The sequence below is a fragment of the Dipodomys merriami genome, unplaced genomic scaffold (genome assembly GCF_024711535.1).
Source record: "Dipodomys merriami isolate MVZ:Mamm:240054 unplaced genomic scaffold, mDipMer1.0.p SCAF_188, whole genome shotgun sequence".
Classification (NCBI taxonomy): domain Eukaryota; kingdom Metazoa; phylum Chordata; class Mammalia; order Rodentia; family Heteromyidae; genus Dipodomys; species Dipodomys merriami.
Window position 1 is genome coordinate 1,412,220 of NW_027203248.1, and position 18,710 is coordinate 1,430,929.

Sequence of the window (18,710 nt, forward strand, 5' to 3'; positions counted from 1 at the left end):
TGTTCAACATCCCTAGCCATAAAAGAAATGCAAATCAAAACAACATTGAGATATCACCTCACTCCAGTTAGAACGGCAAAAATCAAGAACTCTAACAACAACAGATGCTGGAGGGGATGTGGACAGAAAGGAACCTTACTTCATTGTTGGTGGGAATGTAAACTTGTTCAACCACTTTGGAAAGCAGTATGGAGGTTCCTCAAAAGACTTCACATAGATCTCTCCTATGACCCAGCAATCCCACTTTTGGGCATTTACCCAAATGTTTACAAACAAGACCACACTAAAGCTACCAACACAACTATGTTTATTGCAGCATTATTTACCATAGCTAAGATATGGAACCAACCCAGATGCCCCTCAGTAGATGAATGGATCAAGAAAATGTGGTATATATACACAATGGAATTCTATGCCTCCATCAGAAAGAATGACATTGCCCTTTTTGTTAGGAAATGGAAAGTCCGTGAGACTCTTATCTCCAATAAACCACCAGAAAACTGGAGGTGTCACTGTGGCTCAAGTGGTAAAGCGCTAGCCTTGAGCTGAAGAGGTGAGCTCCATGGCCCACCACCAAAAAAAAAAAAAAAAAAAAAAAGGAAATTCCATATAGCCCCAGAGTAGACAGTCACAGTCTGGCATGGGATCAGAACTTACCTGGTCAATGTAGAATGCTGTGCCTGCACGGATCTCTCGTCGCTGTTTGAGATCAGTCTCAGTGGTGTCCCTTGACAAAGAGATGTACTCAACTTCTCTCCTGGTCAATTCCTGTTGAGCACAGAATGAAGTTATTCCAAATCTAAAATCAAAACTATCTGCACTTAATAATGCCAAATCATGTTAATTGAAAATGCTCTAGAAAAATCTAAATCAAATTCTGGATTAAAACCTTTTGAGTCTCAGATTTGAATCAATGTCCATTACACTAAAACCAAAATACCATAGCTAATATCTATGATAAAAATGGATACAGGGGCTGGGAAGGTGGCTCAGTGGTAGAGCACTTGCCTTGCATGCATGAGGCCCTGGGTTCGATTCCTCAGCACCACATAAGCAAAAAGAAAAAAGCCGGAAGTGGTGCTATGGCTCAAGTGGTAGAGCGCTAGCCTTGAGCTGAAGAGCTGAGGGACAGCGCGCAGGCCCAGAGTTCAGGCCCCACGACCAACCCAAAAAACTAAAAACTAAAAACGGATACAGATAAATTTTCATATACATCTATATTGGAAGAGCTCTGTTTCTACTGCACTCAATTCTACTACTTAAGCAACTATTCAAAATGAGATCTTGCAAACCTTGATTTCTCCTACATAACTCTTTTCAAATATTATGAATAATAATTGGATAGTATCCCTTCTTGGTTTTCTACAAGGCTTAGCAATTTCTATAAGCAAGGAAGTTAAAACTAATTTATCCATTGACTAATATCTAACAAACATATACACTATGTTAAGTACTTTACCAGGTGAAAAACAAGGCAAATGTCAATAATCAAGTTAATGAAAGAAAGATACATGTACACAGCAGGAGATATAAAGAAAAGGTAAGAACAAGGAAAAAAGATAGATATAGAAGGAAAAGGGAGGAGAATGAAGAGGAAGATTAAAAACTATGTCACAAAAATATCACGGGATTTGAAGGAAAAGTCATCCAGACCTAGTTTTTTCAAACACGTTTTCTTTTTCTTTTTTCTTTGTCTTTTGGGGGGGGCGTCAGTCATGGGGCTTGAACTCAGGACCTGGGCACTATCCCTGAGCTCTTTGTACTCAAAGCCAGCACTCTACCTCTTTGAGCCACAGTGCCACTTCCAACTTTTGAGTGCTTGTTGGAGATAAGAGTCTCATGGAAACTTTTCTGATGGGGCTGGCTTCAAAGTGATCAGCCTCCTGAGTAGCTAGGATTATAAGCATGAGCTTAAAGTCATATTGCCCTATATCTAACCACTGGGTTTAAAAAAAAAAAGTTTTTAAACTCATCCTTAATTTTCTACTTTTCTTTCTTTTTTTTAATTATTTAGATTGACTTTAATTTACTGATTAACATTCTGAGCTGGCAGAAGTTAACCCAACTGTAAATCTGTAAATTTTTTGCATGTTAAGTACATGCAACTAATTTTCCACTTTTCAACTGAGAACAGTGACATTCTCCAGTCAAATAAGGCCTACAAATTTATTATGCAAAGAAAGCAAGTCAATTTATTGTATTATACAGGGAAAAGTTATGACAACATGCCAGTAATAGCAAAAGGAGATGTTTGCACATGGCATTTTTTTTCCTCCACTCTATATTGTATACTGATCTTAAAACTTCTGTATTATTGTCATTCATCTTTTAATGTGCCTTTCTAGTACTGTTATAACTTCAAGTGTATATTTATGAACAAGAGAAAGAATTTTAGATAGAGAATATACACAGTGAGTAGTAAAGATGTGGCAATATCAAAATCACCAAACTATGAGAGCCAATTTTGGAGTAAAGTAGCAGCTTCTCTTCTTAGCATATCCTCCCGCCTGCCTCTGGAACTCATCACCAGTACCTTCATGTCAGCTTCTTTGATTGGCTGAATGTGACCTCTATCCCTGAAACCCTGTCATTCATAATGGCCAACATAACGATTTATGTCTGTTCTTGTCAAACTAAGCTACAGTTAAACCCTGAACACTGAAGGCAGTGCTGGGATTTTCCTCAGTATAGACAGGCTCTATGGACTCCTCCTCAGCCACCATCCACATTAGTCTCCTCAGACCTAGCTTGATGAAAGGAAGAACAGGCTCAACTACCGCACATACAGCAGGAGTCTGCGGCAGTGGGGGGCTGAGTTGGTTCGAACAATCTACAAACCTCTCTTCTGTGAGCTAAATAAAGAAAACTATCACACTGGGCGCCGGTGGCTCACGCCTGCAATGCTAGCTACTCAGGAGGCTGAGATCTGAGGATCTCGGTTCAAAGCCAGCCCAGGCAGGAAAGTCCGTGAGACTCTCATCTCCAATTAACCACCAGAAAACTGAAGTGCCCCTGTGGCTCAAGTGGTAGAGCACTCGCCTTAAGCTGAAGAGCATAGGGACAGCGCCCAGGCCCAGAGTTCAAGCCCCATGACCAAAAAAAAAAAAGACAACTGTCAAATTATTTTTATTAATTTTTAGTTGGTTCATCAGTCTTATCCCCAATTTCTAATCCTCCTCCTCTTTGGGGGACTTAAGACCTGGTCTTGCTGTGCCACCCAATCTAGCCCAGAAAACTCACACTCCTTCCTCCTGCCTCAGAATCCTAAATGCTGAGATTACAGGTATACACCTCTACATCCAACCAATTTCTACCTTCAATGGTATTATCTGCCCTTGGTATTATTAAGTGAAGGCTTTTTTTTCTTTGGTCGGTTGTGTGGCTTGAATTCTGGGCCTGGGCACTGTCTCTCAGCTTTTGATCTCCAGGCTAACGCTCTACCACTTGAGTCATAGCACCACTTCTGGTTTTCTAGTGGTTTATTGGAGATAAAGAGTCTCATGGACTTTCCTGACCGGGCTGGCTTTGAACTGTGATCCTCAGATCTCAGCCTCCTGAGTTGTCTAGGATCACAGGCACGAGCCACTGGCGCCTGGCAAGTGAAGGCTTTTATACCTAATGGCAAGGGTACTCACTGAGAATCTTCCAGGTGGCTTGGGCCACTGTTGAGTTTCACTGTGTGATTTGCACAGCCCATCACTGTCTCAGCCCAATTTCATGTGTAAACTTTGGCTGTAGTGGTTGTTTTTAAAACTACAGGCTTGATACAGACTTACCTTGCATTTTGAACCAGCAAGTCTCCTATAATCTCCTAGCCACTCTATATAATTTCAACCAAGTTCAAAGCCTTGCCAAAAACAAAAACTCAGTATGGGATTATGGTCTTTGAAATAAGCAAGGCAGAAGTACACATTTGAAAACCAAAGAGGTTGCAGACCAGAGGCTCCTAGCAGCTGACCCTCAGAATTAGAAAAACTTTTCCCTTGTATATTTACCAGAACACCACATAGCACAGAGGGACTCCGGAGATAAATAAAAAAGCACAAACAGCCTCCTGGGCTCTGGTAACTCACCCCTATAATCCTAGCTACTCAGGAGCTTGAGATCTGAAAATCAAAGTTCAAAGCCAACCTGGACATGAAAGTCTGTGACAAACCTCCAAAAAGCTGGAAGCAAAGCTGTGACTCAAATGGTAGAGTTAAATAATATATATATACAAAACATATTTCAATAGTAAAGAAATTAACAATTCAATGCCAAACCACACAAGTAGCTTTAAACAAGGTTTATTCTTCATTAAGTACAACTTCAACTGATAATGTTTTTCCTAGAGAGAGCAGAACAATGCTTACTAATGCTGACCATTTTCTACTGAAAAGTCTTGTCAGTGCTCTTGTTTGGATTAGATTTGAACATTTCAATTCACATAACAACAGTTCTAGATCTTCTGTCATTAAGAGAATAACATGCCAGAAAAAGAAAACTAAGTATACAACATTTGAAGTCTAGCTGGATAAAGACTGAGTTATTTAATGTCTATAAACTTATTTTCTTATCTATTTAAAGGAAAAAAAAAGAAAAGCAAGCTAATACATAAGAAATGTTCTTCAATGAACTTTCTGCTCTATAAGGACCATGTAACTTCAGGAAGTTAAAAGAATTGCTTGGATTCTTAAAATGTGAACCTACATAAGGAAAAGTTCACCGAGTATAATAAAACTGTCTCTTTTTTTCCCCCTGGGACTGGAGTGTGAACTAAGGATCTAAGACATACTGGCCCTTAGCTTTTTCACTCAAAACTGGAGCTCTACCACGTGAGCCACACTTCTAAGTTTCTGGTAGGTGATTGGAGATAAGAGTCTCATAGACTTTCCTACCCAGGCTGGCTTTGAATCATGATCTCCAAATCTCAGTCTTCTGAGTACCTAGGATAACAGGCAAGAACTACCAGCACTTGGCACAAAACTATGTTTTGTTTTGTAACTTCAGAGTTACTGATTCTATCTACTACTCATTGACTGATTTTTTTTTTCCATTGAGAAGTTTTTTAGTTGCAGGAGAAAAAAAGAATCCCTGCTAAAACTATGAAAGGCAAATGCACTTTTTCTCCCTAAATAACTTTTGTCAACCAGGTGCTGGTGGCTCATGCCAGTAATCCTAGCTACTCAGGAGGCTGAGGTCTAAGGATCGAGGCTCGAAGCCAGCATGGGTAGGAATGTCTGTGAGATTCTGACCTCTACTTAACCAAAAGAAAAATTGAAAGTGGAGCTGTGGCTCAAAATGGTAGAGCACTAACCTTGAGCGAAAGAGCTCAAGGACAGCACCCAGGCCCAGAGTTCAAAGCTCCATAACCAACAAAAAATAATAACAACTTTGGTCAAACCCTATTAAAAAAAAAATCACTCATAGGGCTGGCTCATATCTGTAATCCCAGCTACTTGGGCAGCAGACACAAGGAGGATCAAGGTTCAAGGCCACCTAGGTATAGTACGATACAATCCCAGCTAAATAAGGAAGAAATAAGGTTGGTGGATTGTGGCCTGAAGCTGGTCCTGAGCAAAACACACATGACTCTATCTGAAGAATAACTAAAAGCTAAAAACAGCTGGGAACACTGCTTACATGATAGATGCATGCATAGCAAGCATGAGGCCCTGAGTTTAAACTCCAACATAACAACCAAAAAAAATTAAGCTAAAATAGGAAGGAGATAGAAATAGGATAGTAGAGGCCAGCTTTTTGATATTACTACTTCAAGTAGTAGCTAGTTCTAATGTTATACATTCTTAACCGTCATTTATTTTATAACAGAGCTTATCACAATGAAGATCATTAGAAATGAAGAAGAACTGATTGCTCACCAAGTACTGCATAGCAATAGTGCGTCGAAGAGGCCCAGGAGGTCCTATTAGAAAGACATCTTGCCCCAGAAGATCCTTTTGCATTATCCATCTTAGATGTTGAACTACTGACTGAGCCAGAGAATCTGAAACTGTAAGAGGTAAAAAGAGAAACTGACATGCAAACTGGACTTTTTCTTACAATACAAATTTGGCAACTACACAGATTATGTATTTTAAAATACATATTTGCATATATACACCCAGAAACTATAAATACCTGGGCAATGTTCATTGTTTCAAATAAAACAATTGCTAAAAGGTTAAAACAGTAAAATTTTTGATAGTAGAATTTACATTTGAAAACTTATAAGAATGAGAATAATCTATACATTCCTAAGGAAATGTTTTTCAAGGATTATTTTTTTTTTTTTTTGGGTCCTGTCATGGGGCCTGAACTCTGGGCCTGGGCGCTGTCCCTCAGCTCTTCAGCCCAGGGCTAGCGCTCTACCGCTTAGCCACAGTGCCACTTCCGGATTTTTTTCTTTTTGCTGATGTGGTGCTGAGGAATCGAACCCAGGGCCTCAGGCATGCAAGGCAAGTGCTCTACCACTAAGCCACCTTCCCAGCCCCAAGGATTATTTGAGAAAGTGGGTAGTTCATACAAAATCATAGACTAATCCTTTTATTTATAAAGAAGATGTATCCAAACAATCCAGAAAATTAGTATTTATCACTGAGTTGGAAAACTAGAGCTAAGTACATTATAATTAAAGGTGCAAAGGTTATATAATCTCTCAAACTTCACACCTACAAATCTGACACAGATTTTAAAACCATTTCAAAGGCAGTTAGTACCATTCTATACCTAGTCTTTTAGAAAAAACTATGCCATACAATATCTTCCAACTCTACTATTAAATCATCAATATGTTTATCTCCTACACAGCATTTTTTAATGTTTAAATTAGTGCAGTTAATTTGTGTTTGCTCAAATGTAAATGAGCCAGTGGCCCAGCAGGTAAACTAGAAAATCTCTTGTTCTTGTACATCAAGAGACATGTAGAATACTTTGAATAGCAACATTCAAAATAAAAAGCAGCAACAGGAGAATGAATAAAGTGTATATGACGAAAATTATAAAAATAATTTTATAAAAATAAATTTTTTAAAAAATAAATATATTATAACTACTGGCTAATCATTCCTAATTTTAAAATCTGAAATTTTAAAAGTTCCAAAATATGAATTCTGAGTATTTAAATAACATGGGAAGTGAAAAAGTCCACTCTTGACCTCAAGTTACAGGTTATTGCCAAAATGCTCAGATACCAAAAATACCTCTAAAATTATCTTCAGCCAATGTGTGTGAATTGTATATAAAACATAAATGAGGGCTGGGAAGGTGGCTCAATGGTAGAGTGCTTGCCTTGCATGCCTGAGGCCCTGGGTTCGATTCCTCAGCACCACATAAGCAAAAAGAAAAAAAAAAGCCAGAAGTGGCGCTGTGGCTCAAGTGGTAGAGTGCTAGCCTTGAGCTGAGGAGCTGAGGGACAGCGCCCAGGCCCAGAGTTCAGGCCCCACGACCGGACCCAAAAAAAAATTAAATAAAAAAACATAAATGAATTTTGTGTTTAGATTTGGATCCCATCCCCAAAGTATTTCATCATATATGCAAATACCCCAGAAATTAAAAATGTGAAATAAAAAATATGTATTTCAGAAGGGATATTTAATCCTAATAACATACTGAGTACTTAAATATATAATACTGAGTAAAAATAATATCAATAAAAATAAATCAAATGCTTTGCATCAAATACCATGTTAATAGAACTAAGGATAAAAATCACAAAACCACCTCAATAGATATAGAAAAGACCTTTTACAAAATTCAACATCACTTTATGATAAAAGTCCTGAAGAAAGAAAAAGAGAACTGTTTTCACCATCTGTAAATAGGGATAATTTCACCATCTTCCTTTCTCATTTTATTGCTTTTATATCTTCTCTTGCCATATAAAGAATTCAAGCACTACATTGAATGAGAGTGGAGAGAAAAGGCACTCTTATTTCTGATTTTAGATGCAATGCCTTCAGTTTTTCCCTATGTAGAACATTGCTAGAGACACGTTTGTCCTGAATAACATTTATTATGTTGAGATACAGTGTATACCCACATACACACACACACACACACACACACACACACACACACACACATACGTACATATACAGGAACTATGTGGGGCAAGAACTAGTGGAGGAGGGTGAGAGAAAGAAAAGGGTAATTGAGGGGTGAATATGATCAAAGTATATTATACCTAAATAGAAAAATAGATCGAATAAACTTAGTAGAGATGGTTGGGTTGGCAGGGAGGATAAAGTAGTTAAATACTGTTGAAATAAGCTTGGAGAACTCACAGAAGATCCATCTAGCCGGGTGCTGGTGGCTCATGCCTATAATCCTAGCAACTCAGGAGGCTGAGATCTGAGGATTGCAGGAAAGTCTGTGAAATTCTTATCTTCAATTAAAAACCAAAAAAAAACAAAACAAAAACACCAGAAAACCAGAAGGGCACTGTGGCTCAAGTGGTAGAGTGCTCACCTTGAGCTGAAGAGCTGAGGGACAATTCCCAGGCCCAGAGTTCAAGCCCCATGACCAACCCAAAAAAAAAAAAAAAAAAAAGATCCTTCTAACTTTTTTTTTTTGGGTCCAGTCATGGGGCCTGAACTCTGGGCCTGGGCACTGTCCCTCAGCTCTTCAGCTCAAGGCTAGCACTCTACCACTTGAGCCACAATGGCACCTCTGGCTTTTTATTTTTTGCTTATGTGGTGCTGAAGAATCAAACCCAGGACCTCGAGCATGCAAGGCAAGCACTCTACCACTGAGCCACCTTCCCAGCCCCCTTCTAACTTTTTTTGTTCTTACTTAAGGCTTAAACCCATATCTGTGATGAGGTCTCAGATAAGCCTGTTTCCCTGCTGCTTAAGGATGAAACAAGTAAGAATTATGAAACACTATCTTCTAAATCAGTAAACCAATACACTGTTCTTAGTGTTATAATCTACCATCTCTTCTTATTTGGATAATAAATACATAATTAAAAACCTAAGCATTTGGGGGTTTTTTCCTTTTACATTTTCATAAATCTTACCTTAATCTGACCTCGGACCTTCCTTAAATCTCTCTGAATTTTGTGCTACTCCTTTATATTCAACTTTGGCAGTGTGCCTGACATTCCATTACTTGGACTATTTAAAGCCTAAAATTGCAAAGTTCTAGGAGGTAAAACCAAGTTGGCCTCTCCAGTTTCTAATCACCTTTTTTTTTTTGTAACAATTGTAAGCTAATCATAATTACAGGGCATCTATTTAATTCTACATAGTTCTAGTCCACTTAAAATGTCTGAGAAGAATATTCATTTTCAAGATTTCAAAAACTCAAAGGCAGCAGTTCTTAATAAAGTGAGATTTGTCCCTTACAAGTCACTAGTTAACAAAAATGCTCAAACTTGGAGATAACATCCATTTTTTTCTTGAACTCAGGGACATAATGCCTGCTATGCTAATGCTCTACCACACAAATTATCCCTCTAACCCTACTTTTTCTGGCTATTTTGAAGACAGAGTCTAGTAAACTTTGCTGCCTGGACTATCTTCAAACTAGAATCTTCCAGATCTCAGCTTCTTGAATACTAATATTATATGTGTGAGCTACCAGTGCCTATAATTTATTTTTTTAAGGAGATTGCACAGGAATGGAGGGAGGGAGGGTGAGCAATGTACTCATTACATTCAAAGTATATTATGTAAAAAATGAACTAGTAAACGTGAGGCTGGAACAGAAGAGAGAAAATGGGGGAAATGAAGGAAGGTAAGACATTGATCAAGAAGCATTTTGCTGATAACCTGACTTAGGGTTTTGTAACTCTTTGTACTACTACTTAATAATAGTAATAAAAACAAACTAAAGAGGGCTGGAAAGGTGGCTCAGTGGTAGAGTGCTTGCCTTGCATGCATGAGGCCCTGGGTTCGATTCCTCAGCATCACATAAGCAGAAAAAGCCAGAAGTGGCACTGTGGCTCAAGTGGTAGAGCACTAGCCTTGAGCTGAAATGCTGAGGGACAGCACCCAGGCCCAGAGTTCAGGCCCCACGACCGACAAAAAAACAAAACAAAACAACAAAAGAAAAACAACTAAAGAGTAGATTGGAGCAGGAATCTAAGGTGTATCTATACAGAACAATAACCAATGACCTTTCTTGAATGAGAGAAAAGAGAATGAGGTATTAAAGCTTGAGCTATGGGAATTATGTCTTCCAATTCAGCCCGATGCTTATGTGTGTTAAGAACTGACCAGAAGAGCATCTGACGATCTCAGTCATGAGTTATTTTATTCTTATCACTGTATGGTGGTCCTCAACCAGTGACAGTACTGCTGTCTCTGTCCTGTCAGAAGGCATTCCAAACCATCTGTGATCCTCTACTTTGTCTCATAGCTTAGATGATTCAGTACCTTATTAATAGTGACATTAGATGCAATGTCCAAGGCAGTCCCAACCTGCCCAATGCAATAATGGCACCCACTACTAAGGAGTTACTTCTAACTTGCTATAATTAAGCCTAGAGAAAAAGTTCCTTTCAGGCTCCCCTAGCTCCTGCGTAATGAAACTGTTAAGGAGACAAGTCGGTAGCAAACAAATTCTTCCTTAATATTGAGTCTAAAGGACATATTGCTATAGCTCAGACTTTGTGCCTCACTACAATTCAGTTCTAGGAAGCTTCTGAATCGTGTGTAGTCTGTCTGTTCTCTACTTTTTCCTTCCTCCAAAAACAGACTAATAATGGACCTGACTTACCATATTCCTGTCATGTACCAGGTAAAAACATAAATGATTTTTTTTTACATTACATCTCATTTAGATCTCACAAAAACCAAAGAAGGCAAGAAATGATAGAATGTAAGGATACAAAATTGAGCCAGACTGTCTGTGTTCAAATTCCAAATCCACTATTTACTGAGCTGTATAACGTCAACCAATTTACTAACACCATCTGTGCTCAGTCCCCCCACTTTTGTAACAGATTACTTTACAGATCTATTGTAAGCATATACAACAAGGTCCAGTAATGGTGTATGCTGTGTGAGTGTTACTATATTACAATAGAAATATCAAAGGCTGAAAGGTGGTATCATTTTCCATATAAGTCCATGAGCCAATATTAGACTTAAGTCTTTTGAGTCCACAGTGTATACCAGTCACTAACTCCTATTGCCTCCTTTTTTAAGGCCTTTGATCGCATCTACCTTCATGCTCAACACCTTTCCTATAAGTGCAACCTGTACAGGACTACAGCAAATTTAGCAGGCTGCCACTCTGGCCATTGATTCTATTTTTCTATATTTAGTGACATTAATAATAAAGTTTTATTCTTCCTATCAAAATGTTAAAGTAATTGGTTATAAGCATTATGTTGTCAGGGAACTCACTTCTCCATAAAACTCCTACTTTCCTTATTCATGTTTCAGCATATATTCTCATAAAGAAAGTACCTCTGTATGTGTCAGGAAATTGTACTAGATTCCTGAAAGAAAGCATTATGTCAAGTTATGTGATGCATGTGGTACATTTTACATTAATGCTTGAAACTAGCTATATTTTTCAGATGGCCCCAAGAAAACATTAGTTATACTTAAAAGAATGTCAGAGAAAAAAGCAAGATTTAAGACTGTACGTTACCAACATCTGCAAAGCAAACTGCCAAGCTTCCAGACATAATTTAACATGTATACTGCCCAGTACATGAGAGAAACCCCCAACTTTGCTCATGCACAAGATGCCACCCTCTAGGAAAGCATTAGTACTAAATATTGATGATAAAACCACAGCAGAAAGCCTGATCCTATATTCTCTGATTTTCTTTTCTAGGTATGAAAGAATCCAGCCTCACCCACCAAGTCATCTCTCTACTTTATGCTCTGCACAGCAGGATGCACAATGTAAACTGGGTGGCTATGAACTGGCTCTGGAGTTTACACTCAAAGCATCTACTCAGCCTACAACACCCCCTGAAGAAGTAATGGTTGAAGGAATACAGTATTTACCTAATCCACTGTCCTATGGAGGACAGTGTCAGCTATTTTCCCATGACGTTTCACTTTAATCACCACCATCACCCCACAGAATCACTCAAAGATATTTCAACACACAACTATCACATTCCCCTAAATTTGATCTTGCCACCACAGTATACTGAGAAATCTCAAAAGATGTACAATAATCTCTTCACTGCAATTGGATGTCATCTACTGCCATCACCTAACTACTGTACTATATAGGTAGGACAGTGGACATCGTGGAGGGAAACATGGTGGTAAGGGACACAGGGCACTGCGTTCAGAACTGGAGTCCTCATTATTTACAACTGGGGCTAAATGTACTGAAATGTTAAATCAGTTCAGTAAAGACCTTTGAAGATTATAGAGGAAATCTATACACACAGACAATGTCAGTTTATATAAAGCCACTTACTAATTTATGAAATGGGCTGAGAGTCTTCACCCAATATAGCTGCAACCAAAACTAACACTGGCTAGCATAGCATAGCATACCACTGATAAGAGATTTCATTTTTCTTAAAATTGGAAAAAAATTCATCAATATAGATTTTAAAATTATTTGATGGAAGAGTATTTCCAGGGAGGGGGCCAGGCTAACCAGGAGAATGAAGGAGAATAAGTATTATCAAAATAGATTGCCTTCAACTATGAAAATAGAAAAATAAAATCTGCTGAAATTGTTTGGGAAAAGAATAAATTCTAAACAGGTATGCGAATCTAACAATAAAATCCTCTTTAATATAAGCTAATAAAAAGATAGAGCTAAGCAATGGTGGTTCACACCTGTAATCCTAGTAATCCTGTAACCGTATTCAGGAGGCTGGGATCTGAGGATCACGGTTTAAAGCCTGCTGAGGCAGAAAAGTCTTAGTGAGACTCTTATCTCTAATTAACTACTGAGAAACTGGAAGTGGAGCTGTTACTCAAAGTGGCAGAGCTCTAGCCTTAGGCAAAAGAAGTCAGGGACAGTGCCCAGATCCTGAGTCCAAGACCATGACTGACAAAAATACAAAAATTAGGAAGTGGTGCTGTAACTCAAGTGGTAGAGCGCTTGCCTTGAGCTGAAGAGCTGAGGGACAGCGCTCAGGACCAGAGTTCAAGCCCCACTACCGACAAAAAAAAATAATAATAATAGGGGGCTGGGAAGGTGGCTCAGTGGTAGAGCGCTTGCCTTGCATGCCTGAGGCCCTGGGTTCAATTCCCCAGCCCCATGTAAGCAAAAAGAAAAAAAGCCGGAAGTGGTGCTGTGGCTCAAGTAGTAGAGCGCTAGCCTTGAGCTTAAGAGCTGAGGGACAGCGCCCAGGCCCAGAAGTTCAGGCCCCACGACCGGACCCCAAAAAAAAAAAAAAAAAAAAAAAATTATATATATATATATATATATATATATATATATAAATTAAAAAAGAAAAAAAAGAGAAAGAAACAAGGAATTGCACAATATATCACTCTGCAGAAGTGTTCCCAAAATAATACACACACATAGAAGCCAGGAATGAGGCTGCAACTCTATAATCCCAGAACTAAGGAGGGTAAAGAGGGAGGATTTTGAGTTCAAGGCCAGCTTGGGCTACATAGTAAATTTGAGACCACCAGCCTTGTATATAATGAGACCATACTTGAAAATAATAATAGGATATTTTCTTTCTTACATTTTAATTAGCATATACTAGTTTTACAAAGAGGTTTTATTATTTTTCTATATTGTGTATAACGTACTTTGATCCAGTTCATCCCATTACTTTTTCTTAATCTCCTTCTCTTCCTTTTAAAAACAATTTTATTTGTTTTAAATAATGAAACAGGCTTCATTATTCTATTTTTATAAGGTGTGTGTGTGTGTGTGTGTGTGTGTGTGTGTGTGTGTGTGTGTGTGTGTGTGTGTGTGTGTGTGTGTGTGTGTGTGTGTGTGTGTGTGTGTGTGTGTGTGTGTGTGTGTGTGTGTGTGTGTGTGTGTGTGTGTGTGTGTGTGTGTGTGTGTGTGTGTGTGTGTGTGTGTGTGTGTGTGTATTACTAGGGTTTAAACTCGGGGCCATGCCTTTGGATAGGTTCTCTACCAGCCCTTTTTGTTCTAGTTACATCTGAGATAAGGTCTCACTCCGCCGCCCGCCCCCCAAGTCCAACCGAGGGCACTAACTTCCGATCTAAGCTTCCCACAAGAGTTGGGTTGACAGGAACATACCAACACACCCAGCTCTCTTTCTGTTGAGATGGTACCCTACAAACTTTTTTTTTTTTTTTGGCTCAGACTGGACTGAAACTATGATCCTTCTAATCTTTCCTGAATAGCTGGGATTATAGATGCAACCCAGCAGTGTCCAGCCTATATAATCATTTTTTGAAAAAATTAGATATAGTCTCTTGAATTCAAGTCATATAAAGTATATTCCCTAACCAAAATTAAATTAGAAATAAATTACAGAAAAATCTTTGGAAATTTTGCAAACATTTAGAAACTAAATAAAATACTTCTAAATAAAATATGGGATCAGTGACAAGAGATAAAAGTAGGTAGGATGGGCAATGTTCTTCCAACAAAATAAACAACTACATTTTGGCCAGAACAACTAAAGAAAAGCAACCGAGGAAGCTCCCAAAAGTTCACATTGTTTCCCTCAACATTGTAGGCTTTGCTGTTCTTCAGTCAAGCATTTATAAGTAGCTGTACTTCCACTGCTAGAACCTCCAAACAAGTTCTGAAAGGGAGAAAGTTGCATTGTACTTCTCTTCACACATCAAGACCCAAGACACAGCCACATTTTGCTCCTTACCCCTGGGTCATTGATGCTATTGCACAGAGTCAAGATTACTGTAGAGCCCAACTTTTCAATAACAACATGCTTATAAATTACAAATGTGTTACAACACTTTTTGAACTGAATGGAAATTAATATATATTAAAAGTTCTGGCATGCCACTATAGCAGTTCTTAAGGGAAATTATATAGCATTGAGAAAATGGAAATGTTCAAATTAATGGCCTCAGCTTCTCCCTTTAGAGACTAGCAAATGAAGAGCAAATGAAATCCAAAGGAAAAAAATGGTAGTGTCATTTCCCTTTAGGATCAATGACATAGGAAACAGGAAAACAAAGAAAATTCAATGAAACTAGAAATTTGATCTCTGAGACCAACAATAGAATTGAGAGACCCCCTAGAGAAGCTGATTAAGAAAGAAAGACACAGAGTACCAACATCAGAAATGAGAAGTACATGAAATACAAATAGTTTAGCAAGTAAATGGATGATGGCACAGTATGAAATATATTATGCCAACATATTACACAACTTAGATGACATTAACAAATTTCTAAAAAGATAAACTCCTTAAAAGAGCCAACTCTTCTTTAAATAACATTAGAAGAAATAGTTCCAACAACTACATCTAGAAAGGAAATTGAATTTTTCAGTTAAAAATCTTCCCACAAAGAAAAATGCAGGTCAAGATGATTTACTGGTGAATAACACCAAACATTAATGGAAAAATCATAAATTGTATGCAGACCCATTCAGAAAACTGAAGAGGAGTAAATATTTTAACATTTCATTCTATGAGGATACACTAACCTGATATAAAAATATGACAAATATGTCCCAAGAAAAGAACACTGCAGTATTCAATATTCCTCAGAAATATAGATGCCCAAATTTCAAACAGAATTTCTGAAAATTGAGGTATTGTGGTTCAGCTGTAATTCTAGTTACTCAAAAGTCTGAGACCTGGAGGATGAGAGTTCAAAGCCAGCCCAGGTAGAAAAATCTGTATGTTTATGTAAACATACATTTGTGTGTATGTGTGTGTTATTCTATATATTTTTCTACAATTTAAAAATTAGTTAACTTTATGTTGTATATCTGAGATGAAAACTGAAGAACACAACAAAAAATAAAGTGCAAAATAAAGAATAATAAAATGCATTATTTTGTTAAATCTGCCTAGTACATGATATCTAAGAGAAAGAAGATTTAAGAAAAATTAGGCACTGGCTAAAGTCTCTAGAAGAGACTTCAAAACAAATTTAAGGGCTTTAAAACTTAATCAGAGTCTTTCTTTGGAGAACTCTGTCCTTAAAAAATACATCTAAAGAAAGCTCAAAGTTAATCCTTAAAAGTAAAGTCTTACATAATGAGAGACAAAGTGCAATTTTAAAAATAAAGCAGATCCTAAGTATTGGAGGACTTGCTTCTCTCAGGTTTTTTCAAGCCCTGGCTCTATTAAGTGAAAGAATTTCAGTCAATACTTCCCCCCAGAGTCCTACCTTCTATACAACCTCTGTCATTAATTCATTAAAATTGACAACTCCCTGCAATGATTGTTCTAAATCATCTACATTTACACAGGGATTAGTTGTTTCACACCATTCAGTCATTTATGACATTGTTGAATTTCTCAAACCTCAAAATTATTTATAAACCAAAGGAAAAAAACTCTCATACTGTGATGTATTATACGAGCAGAATGTTGTAATTCTTGCAGAAAATTTTTGCAGGCCCTAATTGCTTGGATGAATGTGTCCAATAAACCCTAAATGACCTTATGCATAACTGGTCCACTGACTTCAACAAGCAGATTATGTAATGAAGCAGAATGGAACTCTGAGGTCAGGTTTAAAGTTATCTGTGGAAAATCTGTTACCTTGGACTTCATAAGGTAAATCCTGAAGGAAATACCTCCTTGATACAATATAGTTTAACTTCAAGCACAGAATATGAAAGACACTTTTTTTAAAGAATTGCCAATTTCTATTAAAAAAAAGAATTGCCAATTTCATCAAAACTATGAGATAATGATTTTCACATAAAAAGGCAAAAAAAAAAAAAAAGGTTCAGTTATCCACTTCAACACTTGCATGTGAGAGACTTTGGACTAAGATGATGAATGGAAATTTTAATGGTTAAGGCAGGAGCTGACAAGACCTAGATAATGAAACACAAAAAAGCAATCCAACTCTTGGATGAATAATGTGCTTGGTCCCTGAATAGATGCTAGAGCTAGTATAAATTTCTATGGTGCTCCACACTGTGAAAACAGAAGTAAATTCTAATGAAAAGTTGACAACCAACTATAGATTATAAACATTCATTACCTAAAGTGGTCAATGAAATGAGTATTTTATTTGATGAGACAAAACTGCTTTCGTGAAGTTTGTCAATAAACTTTAGACTTCCCTTTCAGAATACTTCTTGTCTATGGTACCTGCCAGCTAGCATTTATTAAACACATGAATAGCAGGGTTCATAGTTCAACAGTATGATTTATAGTTCTTCATTACTATAATAGGGATTTTCAATGATTTCATAATTACAAAAGTAGAAATAAAATATTATCACCATGCCTAACTAATTCAGTGGGTTTTTTTCAAAATCATCTTTCATATTTTTAAATCCCACGGTAATTTTCTAACATACCATTCTTTCCATTTCAGGATTAATTTTCATGGCAGACTATAAAAGGAAAACCAAACTGAAGTTAGGAAATATAGGCTTTCTACTTGTTAACTGGTGTTCTGCAAGAATTTTTGTGGTCCTACTTTCCTGGCTACAAAACAAAGTTTTGGAGAGTATGATAATTGCCAACGTTCCTTTCTTCAACAAAAGTCTGTCATTTTATGTTTCATTTGAAAATCATAAACATCCAAAAGCAAGAAACATTTTTAGAAAGCTCAACTAAAGAATAAACAAAGGAAGGAAACACAATTTCCAAAGTATTTCAGATAATCTTTAAGCTCCAAAAGAAAAAAGGAGCCATCAAAATTCCTTATAACCCAAACCAAAAATCTTCAATCATATAATAATACAACGGTAAAAACAATTGTATTTTTTCCCATTTTGGAAATATGGCCTGAGAAAGAAAGTTCAATAAACTTAATGTTTGAACTTAATACAATAAAGATACATAAAACATGTTGCCTAATAAATTACATTTTATCTGTCCAATTAATATAGCAACCTCATAATGCCTGAGCAACCAAATAAAGATTTTGTTTTCCAAGTCTCTTCTTCTAAGACACATTCTTAACACTCTTTCTCTTACAAATGGACATAGTTGCTCATAAAAGAAAAAACAACACAGTAGTAGAAACAACAGTAGTAATAACACAGTAGTAGTAACAATTTTACCACTGGATGAAAAATATACTTCCATTTTGATATACCAATCTTAATAGACCAGGATATTGTGTGCATGGAAGGAAGAATGAGGAATGGATAACATGCAAACTGGAGCTATAGACTACCCAGCTTCTCTCAACATAAATTCTTCGGGTAAATTTCAAACAGCAAGCTACTAACAACACAAAAAAAATGAAAAAATTATTAAGTTTTAAAGAAAAAGATCTTTGAAAGGAAATTGAGGCTTACATGAATGGCTGACAAATGTAAGCCTGCTAACAACCTAACTGAGGGAGAACACAAAATCAAATCTATATGAAATGCATAGCAGATTAAGTGACTTACATTTTTTGAAACAGGGTATTACTATGTAGTCCAGGTTAGTCTGAAAACTTGTGAGTGCAGCCTGGCCACCCATTTGGAATCTTCTTCTGCCTCCTAAATCCTAGGATTACAGGTGTGAGGCACCACATCAGACCAAGATTTATTTTATAAAGACAGAATGAAATCTAATTTTTTTTGCTTAGCTCTTAAACAGAACCAAAATAACCTTTACTAATTGTCATATTCAGGATTATCACTCATACATGTGAAATAAAAAGAGGGAACCAGACTAGGGAATCTAGAAAAATGATTGTGTG

At 37.1% G+C, this 18,710-nt stretch overlaps 1 protein-coding gene across 2 annotated transcripts in view; it reads right to left on the minus strand.

The window, feature by feature from the left end:
• The window catches only part of Vwa8 (von Willebrand factor A domain containing 8), a 281,922-nt gene that overhangs the window by 251,736 nt on the left and 11,476 nt on the right, over window positions 1-18,710 (minus strand). Inside the window, exons 2-4 of one of the 2 annotated variants that reach the window (XM_070026693.1) lie at window positions 18,415-18,514; window positions 5,862-5,992; window positions 658-768 (exon numbers count right to left, since the gene is read on the minus strand). In XM_070026693.1, coding sequence (XP_069882794.1) covers window positions 658-768; window positions 5,862-5,992; window positions 18,415-18,487 — 315 coding nt within the window. In that variant the 5' untranslated portion in view covers window positions 18,488-18,514. The remainder of the gene's footprint in view (window positions 1-657; window positions 769-5,861; window positions 5,993-18,414; window positions 18,515-18,710) is intronic. The other variant, XM_070026692.1, reaches the window with a different exon arrangement.